This window comes from Quercus lobata, chromosome 9 (assembly GCF_001633185.2).
Source record: "Quercus lobata isolate SW786 chromosome 9, ValleyOak3.0 Primary Assembly, whole genome shotgun sequence".
Taxonomy (NCBI): domain Eukaryota; kingdom Viridiplantae; phylum Streptophyta; class Magnoliopsida; order Fagales; family Fagaceae; genus Quercus; species Quercus lobata.
In genome coordinates this window covers 19,714,421-19,733,345 of record NC_044912.1, presented here as the reverse complement: position 1 = coordinate 19,733,345, position 18,925 = coordinate 19,714,421, and the positions used below count along the sequence as shown (strand labels likewise).

Here is an 18,925-nt window from a genome sequence, read left to right as displayed (position 1 = left end):
AGTCCCCCTTTGATCATATAAAAGCATATTTGTTTCCTTTGGCTGTATTGCCAGCTCGCAGCAAATCTCTCACTATAGGCGCCATGTGCTTAAGTAACTTGTATAATCATTTGGATGCTCTTCACACTTTTGAAATAGAGGGATCATTGCATTATGCCGTGGTAACTCATTTGAACTTGGCATTACTGCAAGTTTGGGTGTGGGAACGTGCTCTTCCTTTCGTAGCATACACTCGTTCCATCACAGTTGTTCGCAAGCGCTATCCATCAAGTCTTAAGAACAATTAGCTTAATTTTTTTACAAAAATTCCGTGAATCTCCTCCCATACTTCTTAAGTGGATAGGAGTTAAGTCTCCCTCACTATCTTGGGTCAAGTTGATGGATAGGGAGGTTGACTTTATCTGGCATCCATATGTTAGCATTGTCGATGGTTTTTTGTTAACATTGTTGGATGAAGATGTTGAGTCTGATGCGAGTGCATATAGTTCTTTGTTAGCTCATACTCCACTTTGGTTATTTCCTTGTGGTCCCTCAAGTTCTTGGGCATAGTACAACCCACACAGAGTTAGGCGTCAGTTTGGGTATGATCAAGGTGTGCCGAGTGAGAACCCAATGGTGCTTGACAATGAGCATTCTGTGACTCCGTTCGTTTTGCAAACCAAGCATTCTTGCTTGAATACGGCATCTCCGCTGGCATTGCTACCTAAAAATCCTAAAGTTGGGGTTCTTACTAGAAGGGCTTGTCGATATTGGAATAAGATAGCTGTTAAGTTCAATGATTACGCAGTGGCTAGTAGGAATGAATGCACTTTCCCTCCCCTTCCTTTGGCATCACTTTATAAGTCACCATATGAAATTTAGTTATGGGTTGATCGCATATTTTACAAAAGAGAAAATAGGTTTTGTGGCTTGGCATGATGAGGTAGCAGCTTGGGTGGCATACGTAGGCGAAGTTCCTAAACCTTGGAAAAAATATGAACCCATGGTTAAAGCTCGTGTTTTTGTTCCTTCGGTGTGTGGTGAGGTCTTGAATGCCAAGCCCCCAGCCAAGAGGGAAAGACCAGAAACTTCTGTCGATGCCTCTGCCCTTCCTCCTCCCTTTCCTAAAAAAGTCTGCTCCTCAGTAGTTGTGGACTTAAGGGTTTTACCCCGCACAATGTTGGCACTTTGCGCCATGAAGGATGATGCTCTTGCGCCATCACAATGCATCCTTTGCCTAGACCTAAGGTTTTTGACAACTAGGTACGTCCACTTCTCTTTTCCTCATTATTTCATTTATTTATATATTTTATTATTATTAGTTTTTGTTTTGGTTATTTTATCATTCATATACATATATGTATTTTTTTTATCTATCACTCCACTGGACTAACATCACTCCCTTTTTTTTTCTTTTCTCTTTTTAGGTTCCTTCTTCTCTCGTGGTCTTTGAAGGAAGAGTGGACATCTTAGATTCATTTGAAGATAACTTGTCGGACGATTGTGAGAATGTTGCAGTATCTATTGTTGCTGCCTCCCCCTTTATCACTATAGAAGAAAGGTCTTCAGTGGGTCCCGGCAATGAGATGACCTTGGTGAGTCAATTCCTCCAGTTTTTTCTAATCCACCCCTTGTTCCTCCTTCTCTCTCTCTCTCTCTCTCTTACTAAAGGGGATCACCACCCTCTCATTCAGGATATTCCACTTATTGAAGAAAGCTATGATGGGACAAGTGAAAGTTCATTTGGAACCACAGTGAGCCTTACGACAAATCTTTTTTTTTTTTTTAAATAACTTTATGCCTCTACTCATACCATGTGACTTCATGTGCATAAGGGACATTGGATGTGAGCAAGGGAGTCGATGCTATTGGGGAGGCGACCAACATGAAGCTTGTGATCGCAAAAGCCACAGTGAGTATTTTAATGCTTCCGGGGGTGTGCATGTTCATATATATGTGTGTGTGTGTGTGTGTGTGTGTGTGTGTGTGTGTGTGTGTACATATATGTCTTTCACTTCTTCTTCTTTTTGTTCTTACATACATTTTGACTGGTCTATATACCACGTACCTACAGGTTTAGGTTACCCTCAGTATAGGTGTTGAGGCACCCGTCGATGCCACCATCATACCAAATTCTTAGATTGAACCCATGTTCACATGTCTTGATTCCCTAACTCTCATTTCTAATGGGGAGCACATCGAAGCTTTCTTGGGCAGGTTCGAACAAGATAGAAATAATGAGCATGAGGCTTCCCATTTCTACAACTTCGTAGGCCCAAGCACACGTATCCATTTCAGTTCTCAGTCCCTTTAGAGAGTGTTCCATTGTTGGAACATCTATAAACTAGGCACAATGATTTCATCGGGCAGTTGACAGTCGATTCAATTGTCAGGAATCCTTTATTGAGGATCTTGGCTGCGGTGCTTATGGATATGCAAGAAACTCAGGTGAATGCCTTAACTAAAGAGCGATTGTTTAAGTTGAGGGATACTGTGAGAGACTTACATAAGGCTAGTTTGGAAGTTTCCTTTGTTCTCTGTCATCTTCAAGATGTTGCTACATCGTGGTTTCGTAGTGACGTGAAGATTCGATTGGCATCTATTGTGGGACGGATTTCTGAATTGGAAATAGAGCTTGCGATATTGAAGTCAGAGATGGTCTAGTTGCAAAGAAGTGCTCCAGATGCCATCAAATTGGATAACACTACCATTCATGGCCTGCTTTGAGTTTCCACTGTCTCTTTATCACATGCTTTTTTTTTTTTTTAGACAAATGTATCTTGTAGGGAAAAGTGCTTAGGCCCTTTTTTTTTTGGGTCCTTGTGTATGGAGACGCCCCACATATTCTTTTGTTTTAGGTTGTGTACATGTACTGAGCAACCCCTTTGGCTTTATATTTGGTATTTCGTTTAGATTAACCTGGCATGGTTAATGCGACCCACATTTTATATCTAAACATATTATGTACAAAATATATTATCAAACGCGTTTTCGTGCTTAGCTTTGAAAAAGGTTGTTCATGCTTTATGGGTGCATATGCATCTATTTTTAATACTCAAATTAAAGTAGTTTCATACCTTCCTTTGAGATCATGTATGTTTGCAGGTTATGTATTGCTACTTAGAAGCAAGTCACGATTAGTCAGGTAGTCAGCTTACCTTTACTCCATCCTCCAAGGAAGTGTCAATGAGCATGGTGCTTGACTATTGTGGCCTTTAAAGGGTGATTTGGGCCTTCTCGTACCTCATTCTTTGCGTGCATTATATATATTTTTGGCTCGCCATTTAGTGGTTGCCTCCACTGTATAGTACGCTAAGCCACCATGCTGGTGTTTTTTGGACTATATTTATGTGTGTTGTAGATCATGCTAGCTTGCCATTGTCTAGGGGGATGGTTTTGTTTTTCCTATGTTCGTAGTTAAATAGTATACCTACCATCCTTACCTATGGTAGGCTGTGGCACCATTTGTATCCTCACACTCGATAGCTCTATTAGAGCAGCAATTAGCCATCGCTTAATAAATGTATCACGTGTTAATTTATAATGTTTAAGTGCATGACGCTAGCTTTTGATTCATAAGCCCACTTGCTGTTTTTGCAAGGTTTCAGGTATGAACATGCGCCATCGCCCTTCCCTTCTTTTTTTTTTTTTTTGGTTAGTCCCCTTACTATTTTGTAAGGTGTACCTTTGAGCAGATGTCAGGCTCCTTCTTGCGAATGAGGATATAGCCGTGGCATTACTTCATTGACTTCCTTACCACTTTGTAAGGCTTGTCATTAAAGGGTTACCCACCTGGCTTCCCTTACCTTTTTGAGAGCATAGTAGTCTTGCATGTAGGGGTCTTGCCTTGATTATGTTTTCATGAGCTTCCTTACGAATTTGTAAGGTTTGTTGCTTGAACAAAGTGATTCATGTTCTTTTGAGACATGTGCGCTTACATGTGTATGTGTGTGTGTGTGTATATATATCAGAAAAAGGGAAAAGGCGAAATGAGCATGTGATGATGCCATTTTTTTTTTTTTTTTAAAAGTGGGCATTCTCATGGCGGATGACACCCAACCTCAAAAGTGAGACAGTGTTTTTTGCCTTAAAGGAAATAAAATAAAAATAAGTGATGCATAATACCTATGTTTCCAAAACAGACTACAACTCCTTGACTTCACTAAGCGTGATAAAGCTTAAGCCACTTGCCATTGATGGGATCCATTATGGCAGACTCGTCCTTGCTACAAAGGCGATAATACCCACTTCCATGAGTTTTCTTCACAACGTATGGGCCTTCCAAATTTGGCACAAACTTGGAAGGGGCCACTATGTTTCTTCTTAGGTAATCTGCTACTCTAAGAATGAGTTTGCCTTCCACGAAGATCCGTTCACACACATTCTACTCATACATGCTGCTCATTCGTTGCCGATATCGCCATACCCTCTCGAATGCAATGTCACGCGTTTCATCCATTATTTCTAAGTCCACCAACTACACCTCAGTGCACATATTCGCATCTGTTTCAAGCTCTTGACCCTGCAATGTGCGAGTTGTTGGCACCATCAACTCCACCAATGAGATGGTTCCAGTTCCATATACCAAAGAAAATGGTGAAAAGTCAGTGGCCGTTTTGGTGGAGCTTCTATAGGCCTAAAGTGTGTCGAGAAGATGTGTATTCCAACCTTCAACGTAGTCAAACACCATCTTACTAAGAATTCCCAATAAGGCCCTATTGGTTGCCTCCGCTTGCCCATTCCTTTGATGGTAGTAAGGGGTCGACCTTCGATGCTTGATTTTGTAATACTCGGTAATTGCTCAAATATATTTGTTTATGAACGAAGTTCCATTGTCGCTCACAATCTTGTATGAAATCTCAAAATGGCAAAGGATGTGCTCTTTAATGAAATTGGCCAAAGCCGGCCCTGTCACTCTCTTAAGCAGAACAACTTCCACCCATTTCGCAAAATATTCAGTGGTGACAAGGATCCAAATGTATCCATTCGATGGCGGATGGATAGGACCGATAAGATCAAGCCTTCAGGTGTGGAAAGGCCATGGTGTGCTCATGTCTTGCAAGTTCATAGGATGGGTATGGATGAGGTTCGCATGCGTTTGACAGGTGTGGTAGCATTTAACAAACTCAACGGTGTCCCTCTTCATCGAAGGCCAATAATACCCTACAGATAGAAGTCGTTCGTGGAGTTTCTTCCCACTTAATGCTCTCCACACTCTCCACCGTGTACTTCTCTCATTACGTCTTGCGATTCTGTGAGGCCTAAACATCTTAGTGGCTCACCATTGTATCCTTTACCAAACAAAATCCCTCCTTCAGCAAAATAGCGTTTGGCTAGCTTTTTGAGGTAATAAGCCTCCTTCCTGTTAGTAGTTAGGACTCATTTCAAGATGAATTCTAGAAATGGTGTTCTCCAATCAGTCGTCTGGAAGATAGCATATGATTCTGCCTTATCGAACACATTGGCATTTTGGGCACTGGCTTTGCACTTCGCTTGCTTGGGTCTTCATATCAAGCCAAAAATAACCCAAGCGTTAGAGGCGTTGATAGAGGGGGGTTTCGTTCTTGACGCAGCAGGTCCTCTCATGGACTTCGCTCAACCTCTTTGCCGCTTCTTCTAAATTTACACACCTTGCTAACACTCCTCTAGGTAGCCTCTGATAAAGCTTGCTAGCAACAAGCGTATAGTCTCGAACCTATTTGGCATCAATTTCTATTCCCTGTTCCAATAAGGCATCTCTCAAAGGTTCTTGCCAATCTTCAGCCCTTGCGGTCTTGTTTTTAAACTCCTCTTGCAAGAGTAGTGTAATGGGGATGCTTCTTTTGAGGATGGTAACTTTGGTGCTTTCCCCTTCGAACATGATTTTGGACCTAAGCATGGCTAAGGCATCAGTATGGTGGTTGTTCGATCTTTGCATGAGTTCTATGGTCAACTCATCAAAGTGATCCTTTAGCCTATGAGCCATCGCTTGATATGGGGCCAGTGAGGACTCTTTGAGAGAGAAATCACCCTTCGCTTGACTTACCACAAGATTCAAGTCTCCTCGCACCTTGAGCCTTTTAATTCCCATTTATCGTGCTATTACTAGGCCAGTAAGATATGCTTCGTATTCCGCCACATTATTAGAACAAAGAAAGTCTAACTTGAAAGACATGGATAGGGCTTCATTTTCCCCATTAGCTAGGACAATACCAGCTCCTCCACCGGTGGAAATGGAAGATCTGTCAAATGTCATCTCCCATAGACATTTATTCTCCTCTAGGCATGCCACCTCTACGACTTCTCCAGGTACTTCATCTATGATTTGTGAGATTTCTTCTCTAGATAATTGGGCTAGAAGTCCCGCTATTGCCTAATCCTTAACTGTCCTTGGAGTTGGAGTAACCACTGTGCCAGCCTACCCGAGAGAACAGACCTTTGCAAGAGCGTCCTTATCAGATTGGACTTCGTCATTAAGTGCATTATGTGGGCTAAAAGATAATGTCGTAATTTTTGCGCTGCATATATCAAAGATAGACAAGTGCATTCAACTCTTAGATAACGAGTTTCTGCATCTCTAAGGGCTCTACTTATGTAGTATACAGGCTACTCAATACCATCTTCACCTTCTTGCGCGATTAAAGCTCCAACAGCCTTGTCATTTGAGGCAAGATACAGTTTCAGTGGCACGCTTAGCGTTGGTGACCTAACAGTAGGTAGGTTGGTCATCATCTCTTGCAATTTGCGAAAAGCTAACTGGAGTTCATTGCTCCATTGAAACTTCACGCCTTTCTTTAATAATGGAGTGAATGGGGTGATCGCTGCTACTAACCCCGATATGAATCTCTGAATGTAAGGGAGCTTTCCTATAAAGGACTTCAATTCTTTGACTGATATTAGGGGTTTCATCGTGACTATGGCTTTCACTTTCAATGGGACCATATCGATTTCCTTTTGATGAATAAGGAATCCTAGAAATTTTCCAACTGTCACCCCAAATGTGCACTTCAAAGGATTCATGTGCAGTTTGTAACGACGACACCTCTTAAAGACTTTCTTGAGGGTTCTTGTATGACTCTCTCTAGTTTTAGACTTTACGACTATATCGTCGACATAGTCCTCGAGTTCCTAATGCATCATGTTGTGGAAGATAGTGGTCATAGCTCTTTGATACATGACACTCGCATTCTTAAGCCCAAATGGCATCACGGTGTAGTAGAAATTTTCGATAGAAGTGCGAAATGCGGTCTTTGCTACGTCTCTTAGTGCCATTTTGATTTGATTGTAGCCGCTAAAACCATCCATAAAGGAGAACATCTCATGACCTGTGGCTGAGTCAATAAGCAAGTCCATATTAGGGAGAGGAAACTCGTCCTTTGAGTAGACCTTGTTCAGGTCTCGACAGTTGACACAACATTTTATCTTTCTGTTCTTTTTCTTCATGGGAACTATATTTGGGAGCCACTGTTGGTGTTCAATAGGCTTGATAAATCCTGTTGCCAACAACTTCTTAACCTCTTGAAGAATTCGAGCTTCGACATCAGGATGGAAAATCCTCCTTGGCTGCACTACTGGTTTAGCCCCCGGTTCAATATTAAGAGCATGAGCCACCATTCCAGGATTTAGACACGGCATTTCTTCGTATTACCATGCAAACACATCACAATACTCTTTAAGCAAAGACACTAATTCCTTTTTCTCTGGTGGCATAAGCAAGGGATTGATGGAGAGAGGAAGCTCCATATTATGATCATCCAAATTGACTATTTCAAGTTCCTCATTGATTGGCGACAGCTTAGGTGGGATTAACACTTCTTACGATATTTCTTCTTTTTTAGTTGGATTAAATGTTTCTTCTAACAAACAGCAGGAGGAAGGAAAACCCCCCTGTGTCAGTCCGAGGCCCTCTCGCTTGGCGCATTCAGGCCCCGTGCACCTTCACAAGAGATAACAGTGCACCCATCAAGCAGTTGAATCTTCTCACATCTTGGAGCATCATGGGTCATCTCCTTTCGCTCTTTGCGTTTCTTCCTCCTTTCAAGGTGATCTCGCAAGCCCACTTCAAACCCTCCTTTAATATCATCCAAACTAGGCAAAGGGGTGCCTAAGGGCATTGTAATTGCTTCCTCTCCACTTATGGTCAATTGATCATTAAAGGCCGCTTCTAGATAACGAGCCTTTGATTGGTCAAAAGGAGTAGGATTGGCTGGGATACAAATCGATTTTCCATTTAAGTGTCCCTTTACGCATTGATGGTAGGTAGACGATATAAGCTTGTGCTTGTGTAGCCATCACCTTCCTAATAACACATGGTAGGACACAGAAGAATCGAGAACATGGAACCTGGTGAGCCCCATGAGTAGTTCGACCTTTAGTACTAACTGAATGTGTCCAACGGTATGTTCACATCCTCCTCCAAATCAGGTAATCTCCATTGTTAATCCTTGTATTTTTCTTTCTAGAAATGCCTGCTGTAACAAGAATACTTAATGGAATAACATTGAGGGATGAGTCGATGTCCACGAGGGCTCTCCTCACATGAACTTCATTCATCATTTTTGAGACATATAATGGCCTCTTATGATCGGGGTATTGGACTTCCATGTCTTCATCTGTAAAGGTGATCGCGTTGGTCATCTCTAGAAAGGCTCGACTTGCATGAGCTTCTGCTGTAAAACAATAGGATCCAGATGAAGACGCAATGCCAACTATGGCTTTTATCGCTGCCATTCTAGCCTTAGGGGTTAATCCCAATTCGTTGAATAGTGAACGGAACGCGGGACTTCTTTGCAATGTCTTAATAGCAAATGGAGTAAGTGTGGCGGATATCATGAGATCCTTTTCTTCATTGCCAGCATGTATGTCCACAGCGACTATCCCCTTTCCCCTATCATGCTAAGGCAAAGGATTTTTTTGTACACCTTGAGTGCCACGGCCTACTTTAAGAGTGCCATCTGCTAATTTCTTATGAAACAACCTTCGTATGTAGCGACATTCCACAGTTGGGTGATGAATATATCTGTGGTAGTGATAGAAAGGTGAATGTTCCTTGTCTTCCTTAGTTGGCTCTCTATCAATCTTGTATAGTTTTATCATTCTATCCGTGATCCACTGATCAAGGATGACACTCAACTTCGCTGATGTACAAGATATGGGTATATATTCTTCAACTGCCTTGCCTTTCTCACGTTTCTTCTTGCTAGCAGGCTCATTGGTAGCCACTAAAAGCGCTTGGGGAGCATTCCTCTTATCAGTCTTTGTCCGCTCACTTATTTTCCAAGCTCTCTTGTTTTTCTTCCAAGATGCTACGGTTTTGTGAGCCTTTTGGAGTAGCGGAGCAAATTTCTTGATGTCCAAATTCTCAAGGTGAATTTTGTACTCAGAAAATGTATTATCAATGCAAATTTCAACCAATTCATGCTCCTCGTACTTCATATGGCATTCGAGGGTTGTATCTCGGAATTGTCGTATGTAATCAAGAAAATCTTCGCCGGTCATTTGCTTAGTGTTGTGCGGCCCAATCAATGTAACCTCCTTTTGCTCTTGGTAATACTTCCCACAAAAGCACTCCACCATGTCCTCCTATGACTTGATTGATCCAGCTGGGATCATGATGTACCATGAATAAGCCTTGTCAAAAAGCGACTTGGAAAACACGTGAAGGCATAACTCTGAATCACTAGTGAATGGGCCCATAGTATCTATGAACTTGCTTACATGCTCAAGAGAGTTTCCTCGTCATCCATTATAGAGTGAGAATGTGGGAACTTCACAATTTCGGGGATATGGTTTGTGCAATAGCTCAAACAGGTAAGGAGGTTGGCAAACAAATTGCCTTGGCACTTTGGAGATTTTTGCTTGTTCCCTCTCAATAAGCTTTGCTACGTCGGCAAGCGTGACATGTTGAGAATCATTATTAGCACCAAAAGCGTCACTGGCTTCGTCCTGCCTAGTCTTTTCGCTATTATCCGCCACCTTTTCATTTTGACCTTTTTCGAGTGCAAGCTCCTCCTGTCGTGAATTTTCCTTATCGCGAGCCTCGTTGGATTCTTCAATGCGCTAGATAGCTTGAGCGAGGTTGTCCTAGTTCCGTTGCATGCCTCGCATCATTTCAAATAATTCCTTCATTTACAGAGAGGGTTGTTCAACCTTCTCATCAAGACGTACTTCCCTCAAAGAGGAAGCGTCAGCGGTTGCCCCTTGAGATGGAGTGATGGTGTGGGATGTACGTTGGTTTATTGACTTGGGAGGCATGGTTTCTCCTTCCTTAGCTGCTTGACTCCCTAGCGGAGTCGCCAAAATGTCGCAATAATTTTTGCGACAAAGGTCGAGATTGTAGAAATTAGCCCAAAAACTCCCCTTGGGTTCGTTAAATTTGTCTGTTATTTGGAGAGCCAAGCCCAAAATTCGCAATGTGAGGTATACAAAGGCTAATGGTGCTTACGGACTAGACCTCCTTCATGGAGTCAAATTTAGGGTAGAAATTTCTAACACTGGACCTCCTTCATGGGCCTTAAGTGCCCCCAGCATCCCTAGCCCACTTCGTGGCACATACGGACTGGGCCCATGTAAAGGGTTCAATAGGAACTAAACCCAAACCCACCAAAAAATTCCTACTTAATTCCCCAACCGTTTGCATGGGCTTAGGCCATGCAACAAAGCAAAATACACTGATAAGATACATTAGACGGATCCGCTAAGCAATTGAGCTTAGCCGTTTTGTCAAACCATAAAAATTGTAGCGAAAATGACTATTAACAATAGCCAAAATGGAGGTTTTGAAAAGTCTCTCTAGAAACCATGGAAAAAGATATTAAAAGTCAGTCTCTAGGACCCCCAAAAGAAGAAGTTTAGTTGATGACTTTTTGGAGGGAAGCCTCAAAAGGGGAAAATAGTGAAAAAATAAGGAAGGGACCAACCACCAATGTTGCTGACATAACATTGGTTCTGGTAACCATGGCAGTAAATGGAGGGAATCAGTGGTATACTAAAAGCCCTAAGAAGGTGCTATAAAAAGGGGAGAAGCCATTAGCAAAAACCATTCAGCAATAACTGATCAGAGCCTAAAAAACTTTTGAAAAACTTCCTTGAGATTCAAAAAGGGAGAAAAGGGGGAAAACACCGTCCGTGATCCTGAGACAAACACTAGAAGATATAATTGGATTCAAACCTCACAAGTCTTAGAAGCCTAAAATAGCTGTCTAAGTCTGTGACTTTTGAACTTATTTGGACCTTGTAACATATCACAGTGCAAAAAGGACATAATGTATTAGAAACTCAAGAAATAATGAAGCATTATTTATTATTCTGAAGACCCCTAACATTTTATTCACTTTTCTTTTTACTTATATCATTCTTTACTGTTCCCTACTGTGCAATATGTATATATTTTGTATGTATAAATGTGTATGTATTGTAAGATCCATGTTTTGTGCACAACTTGGTTCGTAATCAGCTCAATATAGCTACGGTGAACTAAGTCTAGTCCACCAAACAACAAGTATAAGGCCCAAGATCCTTATTTCTACTTAGGCTTGGGTACTATCAAAAAAAGAACCCACAAAAGCAAAAGATGGAATCCAATATATTGTATGAAGCTTAAACACGTTTTAGAAATATGCGAGGAATAAAATAATAATTCAAATGAGTGATACAAAGAGTCATATTGAATTTCATGAAATGTGATGTATACAATGATGCAAAGACACAATAAGTGGTCTTAGAAAAAAAAAAAAAAAAACACACACACACACACACATGCACAATGAGATTGTAATACCAAATATATATTCAGCTAAGAAAAAAAAAAAGTAATACAACTGCTATTTTTGAATTATGTATCATCTTTCTCAATCTGAATTAGATATCAACACCAACATCCAAACAAACACTAAAGTCTTTTCTTTTTCTTTTTTAAGAAGAAAACAAACACTAAGTCTGATTTGAACATGGTTTTAAAAACCGATACGGTGAAAGAACCGGAAAATGAACTGATTACCGGTTTTCTGGTCAGATCGGGGTCTGACCAGTGATCAAACCGGTGACGTAATAAATAATTTAATTAATAATTTTAAAATAATGAAAATTATATATATATATATATATATATAAAGTTTTTTAACAAAGAATATTCAAGTTAAACATATATATAAAATTTAAAAAATAATGTGAGTTTAGTTTTTGTGTATTAAATTTAGGAAATAAAAATAACAAAATCCACAGCCCATATATAAAATTTTATAAGAATATATGAAGAATCAAATTAACCATGTATAATGTATATTTATTATTATTATTATTATTATATATTTAATACTTATATATATACATACTAAATACTGACATGACATGACCCTTTTTTTTTTTTTTTTTGACCTTTCCCTTACCTTTATTGAGTTGTCCTGTAAAATTGCTCCTTGAATATACACACACATACATACTAAGCACTGACATGACATTACCCTTTTCTTTTTAACCTTTCAAGGACTTGTAACGTGGCTCTAGGAATTGTGAGTCAAATAAGATACAGAAAAAACAAAAACAATAAAAATGATTAACCTACCCCTTCTTTTCATTAATATTTCACCTACCCATTCTTTCAAACTTCCATTTATCCTTTCAAACTTAGACCTATCCGAAAGTTAAAGCCATTTTTCTCTTTTGTTTTAACTTTGAAGTCTCTTGCATTTCATTCTCACACTCTCACTCTCTCGGTCTCAAGGTATTTTTGCTGCAAAATAAAAAATTTCAAAAAGTTGATGCTACCAAGGTAATTCATATTTACCACAAAAAAAAAAAAAAAAAAAATCAAGAATCACATTTTAATCTTTAGTTCTTTACCTCTCTCTTTTCATTGAGTTTTTCTTCTTTCCCATAGTTTTGGATCATCATTCTTATGGGTTTTAGGCTGGATTTGAAGGGAAAAAAAAAAAATGCAACTTTTTGAAAAAAAATGTGCACTTTTAGTTTTCAACACAACCGGTCAATAACCGGTTCAACCATACCGTTTCCCGGTTTTATGGTTGAACTAGCTGGTTCTCAATTTTTTTCGGTTTTTTAGTGTTTTTCGGTTTTTAATCATAACTGGCCGGATTAGTGGTCGATTTCTAGTTGAATCGGTCGGATCGGCCCGGCCGATCCAGTCCAGTTTTTAAAACCATGGATTTGAAGATAAGATAGTAAACTTTTAGCATACACAAAATTAGAATGCTCATAAGAAACTTTTAAGCTAATGTAGTTAGTATCCAAAATTTGTCCTTAAAAATAAATAAATAAATAAGGTTAACAAAAATTGAATCATAGAAAATAAAATAAAAAAGATAGGTTCCAAGTTTTATTTATAGTAGTAATTAAATTGGAACATTTTTTTGGTAGCATCAGAAGTACCAAAAACAGAAATTAACCATACTATTATTTTTCTAGGAAGTGGCTTAGGTACACAAATAGTTCATTAGCTTTGGTGGGGTTAACTAGTTCAACCCCATGATAATCTCCTTCAGTGAATCGTGTTTCCACCTTAATACCCTTCTTCTTAAACATCTCTACCAGTTTCTTTTGACTGTCAATCAATGGGTCTCCATCACAGCCCTTCACCACAACCAACCAACCCAGCTTCTTGATTTGATCAAATTCATCACCCACCGTTGGATTGCAATACTCATGGTCACGGTCAGACCCAGTTGGCAAAGACATTTTCCACATCAGATCAGTACCGCTTATTGGCAAAACTGGATCGTCGATCAACCTCAGCTCTGATTCACTCCTCTGTGTCGCACCAAAGAATGGTACGTGCAACAAAAGCCCTTTGATCTTCAATGGTTCAAGATCATCTACGGCTTTAGATACACGTAGCCCCACATGATAGGCTATATTGCCACCAGCACTAGTACCCATTAGATAACACTTGGAACAATCAACATGGTCACGTATCATTTTTTCATGTGTAGTCTTGATCCAATGTAACGCTTCCACTGAATCATCGTACGCCGCGGGAAGGCGGTGCTCGGGAGCGAGGCGGTACTCAACGGAGACGACCACGGTGGAGAGTTGATGTGCCATGTTGTAACAAAAGTCATGATTAGGTGTGGAATCAACATGTGTAATAATAAAGCCACCACCATGGTAGTACACGATGAGAGGAAGTTTTGTGGTGCTAGTGTTATTATCTAGGGCTTGACGGGGTAGGAATATGCGGACATAGGTGTTGTGTTCTGGGTTGAGAATTACATCTTTGGTGATCACAGGGGTGGAACCATCGTGATCATCAGGTGCAGCAGCGGTTTGAGGAAATTCGTAAAGACGTTTGATAGTACCATCGTCGTTTTCAACGATATAGAGAAGCTTAAAGGGATCAATTGGCTTTGTAGTTTCTTCTTTAGACATGGTATTGAAATATATTGATCAAGTACTGCGTTGAAGAAAGATAGTTTAACAGTGTAGTTTATATATAAATAAAGTAAGCGGGGTTCGTAGTTTATATAAAGATAAACTGTGGTTCCCAATGCTATGTTAGTTTTTATATAGATAAAGATACACGTGGATCCCAATAATATATTAGGGTTTGTTTGGATATCGTTTATTACTAAAAATTGAAAATTAAAAACTGAAAACACTATAACAAAATAATTTTTAAATGTGTAAATAGTATAATGAGACTCATTTTTAATGAAAGTTTTACTGAAAAAAGAAGTTTATGGGTCCCGTGAACAATGCACGGGACCCTCACGCAAAACGCTAGACGTGCAAACGCAGGACACTTACCACTACCCAAACATTTACTTAGTTTATCAACAAATGTTCAAAGTACGATAGTTAACATTAGTAGTAAGTCCGTTTGATTAGAGATTTCTAATATCGTTGTTTAAGTGTTGTGGAAATATGTATAAGTTAAAAAGTATTATACAAATACGTGTTTCAGTATTTAAATACTGAAAACTGTTGTTTAAACAAATGTACCAACCCTCCCTATATTATTATAAATAAGCTAACATTGTGTGTGTGTGTGTGTGTGTGTGTGTGTGTATGTGTGTGTATTAGAACCAATTTCTCTCTCTCTCTTGTGTGTGTTTGTTTTTCAAAAAAAAAAAAAAAAAACTAACATTAGCCTATTTGGTTAGAGATTTTTAGTATTATTATTTAAGTGTTGTAGAAATACGTGTGGATTAAAAAAGGTTGTGGAAATACGTTTTTCAACATTTAAAAACTGAAAACTATTATTTAAACCACTGAACCAAACACTCCCTATATTATTATAAATAAGCTAACATTGTGTATGTGTGTGTTAGAACCTCTTTTTATCACTCTTGTGTGTGTTTGTTTCTTTTTAATAATTAAAAAAAATTAAAAAAAAAAAAAAGAAAGAAAGGAAGGAAGCTAACATTAGTCATAATAGAACATTATTTATATGAATTTTTAATAAATTATTTGAACATTTCATGTGAATACGATAGATAGCTACCATTAGTCATAATAATTTTGCTTCCTCAATAATTAGAACATTAGTTTATCTAGCATTAGTTGATCAACTAATGTTCTTAGTATGATAACTAACATTAGTCATAAAAATCATTATTTGGTGCCATTTGGATTGCGTTGAAACCTGCGTCTGCGTTTGTCTGCGTTACTTTTTTTTTTTTTTTTTTTTTCATGGGACTCACAGTCACTTTATTAAAAAAAATTAAAAATTAAAAATAGGTCCCACGGCACTATTCACACATTTAAAAATTATTTTGCTATAATATTTTCAGTTTTCAGTTTTCATTTTTCAGTTTCAGCAATAATAAGTTCAATACAAACGGACCCTTTATATGATTATAAATAAGCTAATATTACTCAATAAGCTAATTATATATCCATATAATTTCTTTAAAATATTTATAATATAATTTATTCGAATCTGCTGGCACCACCTTTTGAACTTCATTACCATTTGTCGAATTGATAATGTGCAGTGAGCCCACTATTATTATTATTATTATTATTATTATTATTATTATTATTATTATTATTATTATTATTATTATTATTTATTAAGGAGATTAACTATCTATTATTATTAATTAGCTTGTAACCTCATACATATGCATTTATACACTTAAAGATATACAATAAGATGAATAATATAATTTCTATATATATATATATTTAATTTAAATACTATTGATAGTCATTTTATATTTTGTTAACTCTTTAAAAAAATTTGTAAGGATATTATTAGGTATAAAATGTAAATTGCCCATGTTTTTGTTAAAAAAAAAAATTATTGTGAAGCACTTTTTTTTTTTTAACGACTAATTTATTCTAGACTCTTTAGCTTTTGTACTTAATAACTCATTTGGATGAATATTTATGATGGGGTCCCACATTTGATTCTAAAATAAAACACTTTAAAAATAAATAATTTAGTACACATGACGCAAAATTGGAACTCTAATTTGGAATTTTAATTTGAGTTTCTCTCAGTTTCACCTACTATTTTATATATATATATATATATATATATATATAGATAAGCTAACATTAGTTGATCAACTAATGTTAGCTTATTAATTAGAAGGTTAGTTGATCAACTAACGTTCAAAGTATGATAGCTAACATTAGTCATGAAAATCAGTAATTATATGATTATAAATAAGCTAGCAATACTCAATAAGCTAATCATAAATCCATATAATTTATTAAAAATATTTATAATTAGAATTTATTCAAACCCGCCTACCAAAAAAAAAAAAAAAAAACTGATTAGTGTCATACTTGCTTTTTAATAGTATAGAGAAACAAGTATATTGTAAAATAAAACATAGTCATCATACTCACATATGGAATTCTCTCAAAATAATTGCTTCCTTTCAACTTGTTTCTCAATTTGAGTGGCAAAATTATATAGAGACTTGTAAATAAAATTAGTTCCGTTTGAGGCTCTCACCCAACCCTATTGGTCTCATTGCCTAGATATTTAAAAAAATAAAAAATAAAAAAAATCCAACAGTTAGGGTTTGCTAGGTCTTGTGATGCGAACCTCAATAGACATGCTTTGAGACCCAACAAAAATATTGAAATACTTACCCAAGAAAGCTAAAATTCAGATTTTGATAGAAAACCTTGACCCAACGTTTATAAGTGAAACGTGAACCAAAGGTATAAGTAACATCTTGACCCAATGATTATAATTAAATCACGAACCAAAAGTATAAAGTTTAAACGCCATAAGGAAGAATCCTTGATAAGTTCACAGTTCTTGAAGAACCAAAAGAAGAGCAAAACCTCACATTTTCTGATTTTTATTCAATAATATATATATGAAAAACGTTTACAGACTTAGATGACTATTTAAGGGCTCCATAAAACTTGACAAACAAGAAAATATATTCTAAAATAACTCCTAATTGATATCTAACCATATCAGGAATAAAGTTTGACCTAAAAAGCATTAAATGCACCTAAAAACAAGGTAATAAATCACCTAAACCTAAAATAACGTTTTTTACATAAAAATACCAAAAATAATAAATTACAATAATTAAATAATAAATTGTGTCCTACATCATCTTGATACTCTCTTCTTAAAAATTTTATAAATTACTTGTTCCAAAAATTTGAGCAAGGAGATATTTATAAAGAAACATGTACAACATTAAATAAAACAATACTACAAGCAAAATACTAAAATAAATAATAAAACAATGTATGGGATTTAAAGAAGACAAAAACGATGGGTACCCAGTACCCAGATATGGATTTGGAGAAAGACAAGGCGGCGGTCACGCATACCCACTAGCAAAAGGTGACAAAACCAATACCCAATTATAACGATGGGTACCCAATACCCAGATATGGATTTGGAGAAAGACAAGGCGGCGGTCACGCATACCCACTAGCAAAAGGTGACAAAACCAATACCCAATTATAACGATGGGTACCCAATACCCAGATATGGATTTGGAGAAAGACAAGGCGGCGGTCACGCATTCCCACTAGCAAAAGGTGACAAAACCAATACCCAATTATAGGAAAGTATAAGAGCATCCGCATCATCTCTATATTTTTGTATTATTTGGAGAATGAGGAATGATTTTTACCTTTTAACTATTCACTTTTTTAAATACACTTCTAACAGATTCTCTATCCCATTCTCTATCTCATTTAAATATTATTTCTTCATTCATTATTTATTCTTTTTTTAACTACACGTCTTCCAACATTTTTTTATTCAACACCTAATTATTTTAATAGGAAAAAAGCATTTGAAGAGTTCTGATGAGCTACTATTCATGAGTCAAAAAAAAAAAAAAAAAAAAATCTAAGAATAGAGTCTATTGGAAAGCTTTTTTTGGGTTTCACTCTCTATTATATAGAGAATTTTGGGTTTACATAGACTATTAAAGATGCTCTAAGGTGTTTCGGTATTACCAACTCACTATCTGAATTGGTGTTTTCCAAACCAATAATAAATTGACATTAGCTTAAAAATATAACACATCAGTTTACTGAACAACACCAATAAAATGATGAAATCACCCTTAAAAATTTTTGAAAGCCCCGCCTCTTTCTCCCACTTTTCACATCTGAATTAAAAAAAAAAAAAAAAAAAAAAAAAAAAAACTAATTTCTTCTCTTCCTCCCTCCCCGCAATCCTCTCCATTCTCTCTCTCAACCCAAACTCCAATTATGCCGCTAGTGCACGGCACTATCCAGCATCTCCAATTCCTATGAGAACGACCCTATTCCTCTATTTTTAGCGGGCTCCGTTGCCACTTCCTTCTAGATTTATTTCTGATTCCCTTGCTACTTCCAACACCAGACATGCAAGAAAGTTTTTTTTCTCTAATTTTCGGTTGCCTTTCAGTTTCTTTTCTAACATATTTTTTTGTATGCTTCTTTTTTCTCTAAAATTACAGGTGGTTTTTAAATTTTTTTTAAAAAAAAAATCCAGATGCACATTTGTGTGTAGAAAAGGAATCTTGAACAA

The 18,925-nt window shown here is 37.2% G+C and overlaps 2 protein-coding genes across 2 annotated transcripts; both read right to left on the bottom strand.

Annotated features, from left to right (window-relative positions):
- Nucleotides 1-6,049: 6,049 nt before the first annotated feature.
- LOC115961348 (uncharacterized mitochondrial protein AtMg00860-like) lies at nucleotides 6,050-6,978 on the bottom strand. Its single transcript, XM_031080345.1, has 3 exons — nucleotides 6,576-6,978; nucleotides 6,395-6,476; nucleotides 6,050-6,200 (listed from the first exon to the last, which is right to left on the bottom strand). The coding sequence occupies exons 1-3, from the start codon at nucleotides 6,976-6,978 to the stop codon at nucleotides 6,050-6,052; spliced, it is 636 nt and encodes a 211-aa protein (XP_030936205.1).
- A 6,361-nt stretch (nucleotides 6,979-13,339) lies between these two features.
- Nucleotides 13,340-14,427, bottom strand: LOC115960573 (carboxylesterase 1-like). Its single transcript, XM_031079516.1, has one exon. It carries the CDS (start codon nucleotides 14,338-14,340, stop codon nucleotides 13,369-13,371), a length of 972 nt encoding a protein of 323 aa, XP_030935376.1. The 5' UTR covers nucleotides 14,341-14,427; the 3' UTR covers nucleotides 13,340-13,368.
- Nucleotides 14,428-18,925: the final 4,498 nt, after the last annotated feature.

Coding starts and splice junctions, on each gene's coding strand:
- LOC115960573 (XM_031079516.1), bottom strand. CDS start 14,340: ATGTCTAAAGAAGAAACTACAAAGCCAATTGATCCCTTTAAGCTTCTC.
- LOC115961348 (XM_031080345.1), bottom strand. CDS start 6,978: ATGAATCCTTTGAAGTGCACATTTGGGGTGACAGTTGGAAAATTTCTA. Junction 6,477..6,575: donor CGCGCAAGAAGGTGAAGATG/GTATTGAGTAGC, acceptor TGATATATGCAG/CGCAAAAATTACGACATTAT. Junction 6,201..6,394: donor ATAAGGACGCTCTTGCAAAG/GTCTGTTCTCTC, acceptor GACATTTGACAG/ATCTTCCATTTCCACCGGTG.